Genomic DNA, 14,095 nt, shown 5'->3' with positions numbered 1-14,095 from the left:
ACGAAAACTCTAATTCAAAAAGACACAGTGTTCATAGCAGCACTATTTACAATAGCCAAGACTTGAAAGCAACCTAAGTGTGCATCAAGAGATGAATGGATTAAGAAGTGATATATATACATATATAGTAATATACATAGATATAATGGAATATTACTTATCCGTAACAAAGAATGAAATAATGACACTTGGCAGCAACATGGACGGACTAGAGATTGTCATATTAAGTGTAGTAAGTCAGAGAAAGACAAATATCATATGCTATCACTTACATGTGGAATCTAAAAACCGGATACAAATGAACTTATTTATAAGACAGAAATATACTCATAGACATAAAAAACAAACTTATGGTTACTTATGGGATTAACAGATACTATTATATACAAAATAGATAAACAGCAAGGATTTACTGTATAGCACAGGGAACTCTACTCAACATCTATAACGGAAAAGAATATTCTTATATTATCTGAAATATATATAACTGAATCACTTTGCTGTACACCTGAAACTAACACAATACTGTAAATCAACTATAATCAATTAAAGGAAAGAATGCAGGGACTTTGCCAGAAGCACCTCGGCTTTGTACTCTACTTCACAGCTTAAAGGAAATCTCAGCCTCGTTGGGGTCTTCAGTTCCCCAAGACTCCCCGGAGGCTTGGTGCCCTGGCGTGTGGCTAAGCTGACAACCGAAGTGCACTGGGCTGCTGTCTCAGAGCCAGGCTGGCAGAACCAAAGTGGCTGTGGTCACTCCTCTGGCCGGAGGAAATCAGATGACTCGGTTCCTCCACGTAAGTACACTCTTGGTCTGCCATGTGGAGAACTACAGACTCTGGCAGAGTGGGAACACCAGTCTCCGGGCCAGTGATGGTGGAAATGAACTGTGGCGTGATTGACCTGCCCAGGCCCCTCAGGGAAATTCCCAGATGCCTGATCTCTACCAACAGAGGCTGACACCATGATTTTGATGCCAGCGTTATGGTTGACAGTCAGGCTCATGACTCCTGACCCATTTGTTTCACATGAGGGGAGCCACATTTAAGGGGTTATGCCTCTGCCTGCTCCTGGCCGATTCTGGCCACACCACACACCCTACAAACTCAAGGGTATCTTGAGCCCAGCTCCCTGGACCACTGCGCTCTGATAAAGATGCGCCCTCTATCAAAAAATCTCTTTACACTATATTGACTCTCTGGCCCACATCCCTCATCTCCTCCTGTCCACACACCTCTATAAGGCTCTTTGGTTACTGCTGTCTCAGAGCCAGGCTGGCAGAACCAAAGTGGCTGTGGTCACTCAGAGCCAGGCCCCTCAGGGAAATTCCCAGATGCCTGATCTCTACCAACAGAGGCTGACACCATGATTTTGATGCCAGCGTTATGGCAGCTGTCCTCAGAAAGGGCTCAGCTCCTTCCTGGATAATGATCAGGACAAAGGCGCTGACGGATTAATGCGGTTAAACATGTCAGTTCTGAAAACTCAGGATTCTGTTCCAACACTCTAGAGCACAATGCCTCATTCTTTCCCCAACCAGCCTGGAAGGCACAGCCTACATTGGTTGGATTAATCGGGATGGCTGATGGAGTGTTATCTCCTTGGGGAAATTTGCCAGAATCTGATGGGTAAGATGGGGCTTCCCCAGTGGCTCAGTGGTAAAGAATCTGTTTGCAATGCAGGAGTCACAGGAGTCGCAAGGTCGATCCCTGTGTTGGGAAGATCCCCTGGAGGAGGGCATGGCAACCCACTCTAGCACTCTTGCCTGGAGGATCCCATGGACAGAGAAGCCTGGTGGGCTACAGTCCATGGGGTTGCAAAGAGTCTGACACGACTGAAGCGACTTAGCATGCACATATGCATGATGTGTGAGGTGAATTTGTTGTGGGGGTGGGGATTCTCTGTGGTATTTCCACACACCTCAGTCTTTCCAAGGATGTTTGAACAAACAGCTTTGCAAGCTAGAGATAATGTAGCCTTCCAGGTCAGAGGGCAGATTTGTTTCCTAACCGATAACAAAACAGAGAACGTCTCCCTCCTTAGAAGTATTCCAAGATAGTAAACTTTGCTTCAATTCCAGCTAATAAGATAATGTCTCCCTCTTGGATAAGTTCTGTGCAGTTTGGCTAGTAGCTCCTTTCTAAGGTTAGACAGCACCACTGATTCAATGGCCATGAATCTGAGCAAACTCCAAGAGATAGTGGAGGACAGAGGAGCCTGGCCTGCTACAGCCCATGGGGTCGCAAAGAGTCAGACACAGCTTAGCGACTGCACAACAACAAACCCTTCCAAGGCTGGGGGGTATTCTTCAGCTTGGGCACAGCTTGTGTGTGCCATACTACTAACTCCTCAGTGGCTTTAGGGAGATGAAAAAAATTGATGCACCTATTCTGTATCTTAGCAATTTCATTTATAGGAATTTATACGAGCGTTATAAAGACGTAGAGCCACTGAAAGATTTCTACAACAGTGTTCATTGCAGCTTTTTCACATTAGCCAAAAACTGGAAACACTAGTGATCTCCATCAGAAGGAGAGAGTATATACAAAATATGGTATAGTCATACAATGTAACTTACTTTGTCACAAACTGATACAAACTACTTATACATTCAACAATATGGATAAATCTCAAAAACACTCTGCTGAGTGGAATAGACTTCTACCAAAACAGAATATGCTCCAAAATCACATATCATGTTGATGTATGGCTGCCGCCGCTAAGTCGCTTCAGTCGTGTCCGACTCCGTGCGACCCCATAGATGACAGCCCACCAGGCTCCCCCGTCCCTGGGATTCTCCAGGCAAGAACACTGGAGTGGGTTGCCATTTCCTTCTCCAATGCATGAAAGTGAAAAGTAAAAGTGAGTTGTGTCTGACTCTTAGTGACCCCATGGACTGCAGCCCACCAGGCTCCTCCATCCATGGGATTTTCCAGGCAAGAGTACTGGAGTGGGGTGCCATTGCCTTCTCCGTGATGTATGGCAGAAACCAGCAAAATATTATGAAGCAAATATCTTGCAACAAAAAATTTTCTTTAAAAAGAAGACAAAATAAGATGATGGGTCCTACTGCAAAATATTTCTGCCTTCATGCACGCTAATATCTGAAATGCTACCACTGAATTTTAGCCTTTGTGAAAAATATCACACCACCCCTAAAGTCTTTTGTGGGGGGCGGAAACAAAATATCTTGGAAACAATAAAACATTGTAACAAAAAAATAAAGTTTTAAGGCAAGCCAAATTATCATCTTCAAAAAAAGAAGAAGAATGGTTGTCACTGATGAGTAAGGGGTAAGGATATCCCAGAAAGAGCTTAAGGGTTGTTTCCAGGGTGATGGCCATGTTCTGTATCCTGATAAGGATTTGGATAATATGGGAGAACTGAATCTATTAAAACTCATTAATGGTACACTTAGTATTTGTACATTTTATTATACACTTTATTTCAAAAGAAAAAAATTAAAGAACTACAAATAAATATGGAACTCTGGTTAATGATGTACATATTAAAGTATTTGGGGGAAAGAGTACTGACATCTGTATCTTTGAAATGTTTCAGATTTGAAGATGGCTTAGTGGATGTAAGGAAATGGATAAATTGAAAGAAATGTGATAAAGCAAGAACAGTACAATGTCAATTGTGAATCTATATTAAAGTATTCTGGTGTATACTATAAAATTCTCCCAAGTTTTCTCTAAATTTAAATTTTCCATGACTCAGTGTTGGAGAAAGAACTTTTAGAGAGAAAGCACAGATTATTTACCAAGAAATGACAATCACAACAAGAGAAATTTTCATTAGTCACAAAACAGATTCTAGAAGACAATGTAGTAAACACTTTATTGTACTGATGAAAAATAAATGTCAACCTAGAATTGTTAACTTCATGAAAAAAATTCTATTAAAATAAAGACAAATTTGCACATACAACACTTGAAAAATTTACCACTTATAGGGCTTCCCTGAAAGCTCAGTTGGTAAAGAATTCCCCTGCAATGCAGGAGTCCCTGATTCAATTCCTGGGTTGGAAAGTCCCCTGGAGAAGGGAAAGGCTACCCACTGCAGTATTCTGGCCTGGAGAATTTCACGGACTGCATAGTCCATGGGGTCACAAAGAGTCAGACACAACTGAGCAATTTTCACTTTCACAGACCATTCACTAAAAGAACTAAATGATTTATTTCAACTAGACAAAAAGCAAAATCAAAGAAAAGAAACAGTGGTGAGTACGTAAAATGACTTTTAAGTGTTTAAATAGACGTCAACTGCAAAAATCATAATAGTCTCCAAATTATAATTAAAAGAAAATTTAAAATAAAATGTTAAATAATAGCTAAATAGTAGAGATGGATGGTCAGTCTTCAGTGAATCCATGCTAAGATCCTTGTCATCTTTGGGGGATGGGATATGATCAAAAAGATTACAGAAATTTCATCTCTAATCTCTAAACCAGCAGAGAAAAAAGATGGAATATAGAATTCTATCTCAATCCATTTGAGTGTAGGAAAGAGACACAAAAACACAGAAAAATAAAAATGAACAGTGATATACAAGTCGATGTATATCAGGAATCAGAACAAATGTAAACAAATAAAATTTAACTATTAAACGGTTAGGATTTAAAAAAAGATCAGAGAAGATTAGAAGAAGCTAAGTGTTGTTAAAAGAGGCATAAAACAAAGCTGCAAAAATGGGCTTAACATAAAAGAAGTAAAAAGCACCAAAAAGCATAAAACATTAAAGTTCACATTACACTATCAGCACCCAGAAAAAGAGATTTTAATATTAAAAGCATTAGTAGGGATAAAGAGAAACACTGTATAACAATAAATGGAAAAGATTCATTAAGTCATATAGTCATGAATACCATCAAAATATTTAAAGTAAAACAATAGACTAGTGAGGAGTCAAATACACAGAGTCATGTGGGAGCGTTTACCACACTTAAATACAAACCTGATGGAACAAATACAGCCTAATTTAGGAGATGCAAGAATTAAACAACAAAGTTGTATTTAATAAAGACTATGTAAATGGGAAGAAACCAGACCCCAACAAATAGTTCAAATACAATTTTTAAGTGTCAGAGAACATTCACAAAGATTGACCATAAATTAGGATGCAAAGGAGCCTTCAACAAATTCTAAAGAATTGATGAGGTCAGTCTGTTAAAACTTACCCAGTCATACCTTAACAGTGATAAATACTATTATATGAAATTATAGGTCAATAAAGCTATCTAGGAAAGTAAAAATTGGCAAGATCTATTTACAAAAGCTAAAACTTTGTTGAAGAACATACAAGATGACCTGAATAAGTGAAGAGCTCATGCTCCTTGTAAAAACCTCAGCTCTACCCAAACTAATCTCCAAATTCAATATATTTTCAAAGTTCCAATGCAGTTGTGGAGGTGTGGGGAGGAAATCTTGACTGATTCTAAAGTTTATGCATAATGAGTGAGCCAGATTAATCAGACTTCTGAAATCCCCTTTTCTGTTGCTCCTCACTATATTTTTTACTTTTTTCTTTGAAAAAAAAAAATATATCAAGTAGGAATAGAAAATTTTACTTTAAAATATTATAATTAAACCAACTTGGTACCACATTAAAACTAAATAGACCAGCATCTCAGAGTAGAATCAGACACAGATCCATGAACACAGAAAAGAGGCAAAAGGGCATTCAAATCATGAAGGAAATAGTGTTGGCATCCACTGGCACATGAAAAGATGTTCAACATCCCTGATCTCCAGAGAAATGCAAATCAAAACCGTCTCGCACCTGTCAGAATGGCTCTCATCAGAAAGAACACAAATAGCAAGGTGAGCAAAAGCATGGAGAAAAGGGAAGCTTCACACACTATTACAGGAGTGCAAGTTGGTGCAGCCACTGTGGAAAACACAGTGTTGGGGTTTTTCAGAAAACTAAGCATAGAATTACCATATGACACAGCAGTCCCACTCCTGAATGTATAACCAAAAAACACAAAAACACTAATTTGAAAAGATACATGTACCCTAATATTCATAGCAGCACTTTTATAATTGCCAAGAAATGGAAGCAGTGTAAGTGTCCTTCAAGAGACGAATGGGAAAAGAAGATGTGGTAGACAGATAGATAGACATAGACAGATACATATGGAATATTACTCAGCCATAAAAAAGAATGAAAATTTTTCCATTTGTGTCAACATGGATGGATTTGAAGGGAATTATGCTAGGTGAAATAAGTCAGATAGAGAAAGGCAAATACTGTATGATATAACTTCTATCTGGAACCTTAAAAATACAACAAACTAGCGAATATAACAAAAATGAAGCAGACTCACAGATAAAGAGAATAAACTAATGCTTACCAGTGAGGAGAAGTAAGAGGGGAGGGGCAAATTAGGGGCAGAGAATTAAGAGGTATGAACTACTAGGTATACAATAAGCTATAAGAATATATTGTATATCATGGGGAATATAGCAAATATTTTATAATAACCATAAATGGAGTATAACCTTCAAAATTATATACCTATAACATATAATATTGTACATTAGCATATTTCAATTTTTAAAAAAGTTGGTGTTACTCCCTGTAATTACTATTTCACATTACACACAAAGAGGTGAGTCTTTTATGAATAATAAATTTAAACATTTAAAAGTATTAAGTACGTCAAATATTTTAGAAGCATATATAAGTATTTTTAAAATTTCAAGTTGGAAAACATCTTTATATATTGTAAACAAAACCTAGATGCCATAAAGGAAAATCCTGATAGATCTTATTATATAAAATTTCAAATTTCTCTAGGACAAAATATGTTATAAACAAACCTAAGAGAATAACATCAAATGAAATAAAATACTAACAGTATACATAGGCAAAGTTTAATGTATATATAAATATTCCTATGTTTGTTCAGTATGGTTTAAAAAAGACAGCAATACTGGTAAGGCATACACATTATCCATTTTTAGAAGAAGGAAAATAAATAACCAATAACAAATGAAAAATGCTCAACCACAATAAAAATGAGAGCAACGCAAATTAAAGCAGAATAAAAGAAAACTTTTTACAGTTAAGTTGGCAAAATGTTAAATGTTTATAATCTCTTGTGCATGACATACTGATTTTAAAGTAAGGGAAATGTAACAGTATAAATAGATTTATGATATAATGTGTTAGTGTATGATGTAAATATCTCAAAACATGCACAGAAAAATCTGGAAAAATACATATCAATCAAAATTTATATGGATCATATATTTTAAAATTTTGAAAACAACAAGGTTTGAAAAACTATAAATTGCTATTTTAAAAAATGTAACTTAATGATATAAAGGTGAAACTCAGGATTTTTGTTTGTTTGTTTCTGTTTTGTCTTATGAAGAGTATTAGTTCTCTATTGTTACTATTATAAATTACCACACACTTCTTGGCTTAAAGCAACACAAATGTTTTATCTTGCAGTTTGGAAGATCAGGAATCTGACACAAGTCTCACTGAGCTAAAATCAAGGCATCTAGAGACTTTGTTTCTTTCTGGAAGCTGTAGGGGATATTTGATTTCTTTACCTTTTCAAGCTTCTGAAGGCTGCCCACATTTCTTGGCTCACTGCTCCCTGCCTTATTCTCCAAAGCCATTCACACTGTATCTCCTTTGACCATTATTCTATAGTCACATATCCCTCTCTCCATAGCAGAAAAGTTTTCAGATTTTAAGGACCCATGTGACTTGATTGGGGCCACCCAGATAATCTAGAAAAATCTCCCCATCTAAAAATCTTTAATTTAATCACACCACCAGTGTCTCTTCTGCCAGGTAAAGTAACAGATTACAGGCTCTAAGGACTAGAACAAGGACATCTCTGTTTCTGTTGGTATGAATGTCTTAAGAATCTTCTATATCTCCCATATATGTCATGAGAATCTCATCCATTAGACGAGCGTCTCCTCCACAAATCTTTCTTGTAGACTCACATATCCATTTTTCACTTCTGCTGCGATGGCTGAGGGTACCTATGGGTCACAAACTTAATCTCTTTGAAGAACAATTTGTGTGACTGAATACTTTGATGTTTCACTGCTTCTGGGACATTCGCAAAAAGTTAAATAGTGACACTCCTGGTTGTCGCTGCAGAGCATGTTTTCCTGACAGTGACTCTCCTAACTTTAGCATTTTTGCAATCTGAATAGGCTAAAAAAATTTTAAATCATCAAGTCCTGATTCCTTTTGTTTAGCAGCTCTTCCCTTGACTTACCTCTTTCCTTTCGCAGTTTACTCTAAGCAGCAACATGAAACCAGCTGCACCTTTTGTAATTAGGAATCTTAGCTATATATCCAAAAAATTCTGCTTTCCACATAACTGCAGGATTTAATTTTGCTGAGCTTTCTGCCACTAAATAGTAAGGATTCCCTTTCATTTTCAAAAACACGTTCCTTATTTCCTTCATGACACCTTTAGCCTCCATATTGCTGCTGCTGCTGCTGCTGCTAAGTCACTTCAGTCGTTTCCGACTCTGTGCGACCCCATAGACGGCAGCCCACCAGGCTCCCCCGTCCCTGGGATTCTCCAGGCAAGAACACTGGAGTGGGTTGCCATTTCCTTCTCCAACGCATGAAGTGAAAAGTGAAAGTGAAGTCGCTCAGTCATGCCCGACTCTTAGCGACCCAACAGCCTTTTCATAATGATTTACATATTCTCCAAAACGACATAGATTTTTCCTACCATGCTCTTCACTTCCAAGTCCTCACAAGCAGTCTTCAGCACCACATTTCTACTAACTGTTCAAAGCAATCTAGACATTTTTTATTGTTCTACTTAAAATTCTTATTACCCAAATTCCCTCTGCCCGTTGCCCAAATTCAAAGCCACTTCCACATTTTTAGGAATGAATTTTGGCTGCATCCCACTTCCAATAACCAAAATCCATATTACTCTTTTATTGGTACCATAGCAAATGACCACAAATTTAGTGGCTTAAAACAGTTCATTATCTTATAGTTATGTTGGTTAGAAGTCTGACAAGGGTCACTCTGGGTTAAAATCAAGGTTTCAGTAGGGCTTCATTCCTGTCTGGAGGCTGTAGAGGGAAATCTCTTTCCTTTCCTTTCTCACTTTCTGTTAACAGAAGCCATCAATATTCCTTATTCTTTCCTTCCATCTGCAAAGCTAGCAATATTGCGTCTCTCTGTGACTGTCTTCCATAATCACTTCTTCCTCTCTTCACAGTCAGGAACAGTTCTTCATATTTTAAGGCCCTCTTGATGATACTGAGTGCACCCAGAAAATGCAGGATAATCTCCAATGTCAAGGTCCTGATCTTAATCATATGTATAAAATCCCTTTTGCCACATAAGATAACAGATTACAGGTTCCAGAGATAGGATATAGACACCTTTATGGGGTTTTCATATTATTAACACATTATTATAAATAATAATAATAATGAAACTGGCATTAAAAACTCCTTTTTAGTATCAAAAGCAAATAAAATTGCATGCACTCTTACTTCTTCTCTTCTTGGGTTTTCTCACAGTAGAGTTGTTCCCAAGATCTACCGTATCTAGAAAAAAACACAAGGTGTGGAAACAAAAATAAATAAATAAAAGTTACAAATCTTAAGATGATTCATACTGCAGAAGGCTTGAATTTATAAAGACGTTTGGGTTGTTATCTCTCTTTCTCGTAAAGGAATCAAACCTACTGAATCGAGACATGGGAGCCCCGGACCCTGGGTCTTCCATTATTTCTTAATGGGACTTTGAAAAACATTCTTCAATATCCATAAATTTCAGTTTACTCAGGGATATTTGTCTAGTCCTTAAGAATTTTGTTAGGATGAAATAAGACCTTATATGCAAAAGTGAATAGTATCACTATATAAACAAGTGACATGCTGGAGAACATTTATCAAACCTATGTGCTGGGTTAAGAATAGTTGATCTGAAGTCTTTCCTTCTGACAATTAAGTGGCAGGAGTAGCTATCTTTTGAGACCTTTCTAAGATTGTGACAAAATGACAGTGTTACCTATTAATGGACATACACTTGACTTTCTTGGGTGACAGGGATAGAAATCACTGGAAATCACAAAGCTTTGTTAGTAATACACTGATGGAATAAACAATAAACTGCCACTTTAAAGAGTGTATTTCTCTTTGCACCACCATGGACTGTAGCCTGCCAGGCAAGAAAACTAGAGTGGGTTGGCATTCCCTTCTCTGGGGGATCTTCCCAACATAGGGATCAAATCCATGTTGCCTGCATTGCTGGCAGATTCTTACCATTTGAGCCACCAGGGAAGCCCAATTAATATATCAACCATGTATAATCAACACGGGCCATCCCTTAAACACAATTTTATAATGATCTCTTGCTTCCCTGCTAGTCCCAAAAGGATCAGGTCAAGCAAATGCAGAGATCAGGATACTGGGATAGACTGGAAGCCAGCCATATTCCTTATTCCTTCCTTCCATCTGCCACCACCCTACCTAGGTCTGTGTTGCCAGTGGAGCCACCCCCATCTCACCACCCTCAGGTAGCCTTACCTAACATGTCATCAGCTTGCATACTTTCAGTTCTTCCTTCTGGATCTCTGGGCACATCTTTCGAGAAGCACATCACACAGGAGCACTTATTTCCAAACGTTGGTAGCTCTGTACCTGGGTCAAAATCAAGGCTTATGAAGATTTTTTATTTCCCCAATGATCCTCTTTTATGAACCCCTTTTTGTTGATCCCCCTTTTCTACTTCTTCCTCTGATTTTCCATACATCTAACTGTTTCTTTAAGTCTCCCTGTTTCCCTTTCTTATCTCTTTATCTTTACCAGAACTTTGTTTCTGTTTTTTTTTTTTTTTAATTCATAATTACTTTGGCTATCATAGGATAGTGGGCTAGAACCTAGCTCCTCTGAATCTTCTTCTGTATTCATCTGGAGAGTTTCTAGTCTGCCAGATACTGAAGGGAAACAAGAACATTACAGATCCTAAGACAGTGATTAGGATACAGTTCCTGGTGCTTTCATGCTGCACACTGATATTCTGAGCTAAGATAAACTGCTTTCTGGAAAAAAGTACATCTGCTCCAATAATCACACCTGAGGTCCAATAGAACCATGTTTTTTCCCATCTTTTGTACCTCATTCTGCTTTCTCTTTAGCTAACAAAGGTTTGTCTAGTTAAGGCTGTGGTTTTTCCTGTAGTCATGTATGGATGTGAGAGTTGGACTATAAAGAAAGCTGAGCACCAAAGAACTGATGCTTTTGAACTGTGGTGTTGGAGAAGACTCTTGAGAGTCCCTTGGACTGCAAGGAGATCCACCCAGTCAATCCTAAAGGAATTCAGTCCTGGGTTGAGAGGGTAACAGGCAGGAAGGCCAGGGGTCTCCAAACGGAGGAAATAGCCTGCAAGTGTCAGACATTTTTATCTCTCTTAATCGGCTGCTGCTGCTAAGTCGCTTCAGTCGTGTCTGACTCTGTGCGACCCCAGAGACGGCAGCCCACCAGGCTCCCCCGTCCCTGGGATTCTCCAGGAAAGAACACTGGAGTGGGTTGCCATTTCCTTCTCCAGTGCATGAAAGTGAAAAGTAAAAGTCAAGTCGCTCAGTCGTGTCCGACTCTTAGCAACCCCATGGACTGCAGCCTACCAGGCTCCTCCGTCCATGGGATTTTCCAGGCAAGAGTACTGGAGTGGGGTGCCATTGCCTTTTCCATCTTAATCGGCAGGAGGAAACAAACTAGCGATATTTTTTTCTTCTCTATATAAATTTAAAAGGAGATTTCTCTTAAAATACTGTGTTGCCATAAGAACACCTGGTTTCACCTGAAGTTAACTATTCTCAAACCTAGAGATAACCAATGCCTTTTTCTTATAAAATATTTGTCTTAAGCTATGCTAATGTGCTATGCATTTACCCCAAACTCTGTCCTCAAGTCCGTTCGCCTCTTGGCTCAGAACGTACTTGACAAACCAGTATGTTATACTCAGATATTGTTCCCCTAATCTATGTAAATGAAACTATTTGTATGGTAGTCCGCCCTTCTTCAAGATTCAAGTTAATCATTTTATGGCCCAGGATAAACCATTTGGTGCCAAGATTATCCCAAAATGCATCTTATGGGTGAGCGGCCTGGTGCCATTCTGAATTTTAAGACATTCCTTTCTTTCATTAACAGACTGCTAGTGACTATATAACAATCCAGCTGAAGACTAGCAGGGGGGTACTCTTTCTGCCCTCTTCTGATGCCTATGTCAGAAGCTTTCTCTATCTCCTTTATACTTTAATAAAACTTTATTACACAAAAGCTCTGAGTGATCAAGCGTCGTCTCTGGCCCCGGATTGAATTCTTCTCCTCCGGGGGCCAAGAATCCCGGTGTATTTGCGTGATTCAACAACAACCTTTCAGGGTGTTCATTGGAAGGACTGATGCTAAAGCTGAAACTCCAATACTTTGGCCACCTGACGCAAAGGGCTGACTCGTTTGAAAAGACCCTGATGCTGGGAAAGATTGAGGGCAGGAGGAGAAGGGGACGACAGAGGATGAATTGGTTGGATGGCTCGAGTTTGAGTAAACTCCAGAAGTTGGTGATGGACAGGGAGGCCTGGTGTACTGCAGTCCACGGGGTCGCAAAGAGTTGGACACAACTGAGCGACAGAACTGAACTGAATTGCTTTCTCTACTTTTCTTTTTCTACTTTAAGCTTTAAGAATAAAATATAAAGATCTTATTCTTCTGGGAAAAACTGTCTTGAAAATTGCAAACCATAATTACCAGAGCCAGTTTTAAATTTATCCCAATTGGCCAATGACTGTTTACATCACTAGCCACATTTAAATCCAGCCAATTAAGGGTGTCCTTACACTTATGAAAATCAGCCAATCAGCAACAGACACACTTCAGCAAGCCTGAGTGTGGCTAGATGCTAACCTAGTTATAAACACTCCTGTTTCTGAAAATCTGCTGTTCCTGAACTACATGCTTCCTAAAACTGTAAATAAAAACACAACATTGCAAATCTAATATACTGCAATAAAAATTAATTAAAAATAAATAAATAAAATTTAAATAAAAATAAATGAATAAAATAAATAAATAAAATTATTTTTTGAAAGACACTGAGTCCCATAAGCACAGTGCCTCCTCTTGCCATGTGCCTTGCCAGCTTTAGCTTCAGATATTGTATGATGACTTCTGCCTTCAAAAACAGAGCTCCCAGCAAGATCATCACGAAGACTTGTTTAGGGGTGTCTTTTGAGACCCTTGAACCAACAGGTACAAACCTACAGCTTTTTGTGCATGACTCAGATTGTCTTCCTGATCCACTTCCAAGTGAAGCTGTCCCAAGAACAACTTGAGCTCTGACTTGTTTCTTTGAGGTTTTACTGAATTTATTTTAGTATTTAAAGATATGTGTGAAATTAGATACAAAATCATTGGATCTTTTGGTTTGGCAGCACAGCATTTAACAAATATTCTGTCAATGTACTTATTCTTCCACTTCTTCATTTACTCTCTTTTCTTCTGTCTATTTTTTAAAAAGTCTTATCTCATGTGTTTGTGTATTCCTGAATTTCCCATGCTTTTTAATTATTAGAAGATAGTGATCCAAAGCAAATACATAGAGACACAGACTTGATAAATCCCCAACCCATGCCAGCCCCAAAGACTAATTAATGGGTGGGGCTCCAGTAGACCATAGCCAATTTGTGCAAATATATTTGGTCACATTTGTCTTGAGTCTCTCACCAAAACCTTCATGAGGATATTTGACATTGTATTAATTTGTGAAAGAAAATCACTTTGTTTAGTACATAACTATTATCATGTATTTGATCATATGTCTTCTTTCTCATCTCTGTTTGGTTGATGAGTTCAATGCCTCATTTACGAGAAGGACACTATTCAATACTTATGACTGGGTGTAGTGGCCTCTTTGTTTGTCATGGGTTTGTCTCTACCAAAGTCACAAGCTCCCACTGGCAGAATTTCCACTTCCTCTTTGTACTCTCAGTATGAGTCTAAACTCTTGCACTTAAACAGAAAATTTTTACAAAAGATATCTTTGGGTTTCAGTGGGGAATTTTTGGTATGTCAAAAGT

General features: G+C 38.3%; 1 protein-coding gene across 25 annotated transcripts in view; it reads right to left on the bottom strand.

Annotated features, from left to right (window-relative positions):
• LOC109571642 (nuclear body protein SP140-like protein) overlaps positions 1–14,095 on the bottom strand; it is an 81,194-nt gene that overhangs the window by 22,150 nt on the left and 44,949 nt on the right. For 20 of the 25 annotated variants that reach the window (XR_011562094.1, XR_011562096.1, XM_070773571.1 and 17 more), the window contains 2 exons: positions 10,545–10,660; positions 9,507–9,560 (listed from right to left, as the gene is read on the bottom strand). Coding sequence is in view for 23 of the 25 variants with exons in the window: in XM_070773571.1 (XP_070629672.1) it covers positions 9,507–9,560; positions 10,545–10,660 (170 nt within the window). In the remaining 2 variants the exon portion in view is untranslated. The remainder of the gene's footprint in view (positions 1–9,506; positions 9,561–10,544; positions 10,661–14,095) is intronic. The other 5 variants (XM_070773482.1, XM_070773522.1, XM_070773539.1 and 2 more) reach the window with 1 other exon arrangement.

This window comes from Bos indicus, chromosome 2 (assembly GCF_029378745.1).
Source record: "Bos indicus isolate NIAB-ARS_2022 breed Sahiwal x Tharparkar chromosome 2, NIAB-ARS_B.indTharparkar_mat_pri_1.0, whole genome shotgun sequence".
Taxonomy (NCBI): Eukaryota; Metazoa; Chordata; class Mammalia; order Artiodactyla; family Bovidae; genus Bos; species Bos indicus.
This window is presented reverse-complemented; position numbering and strand designations above follow the sequence as displayed.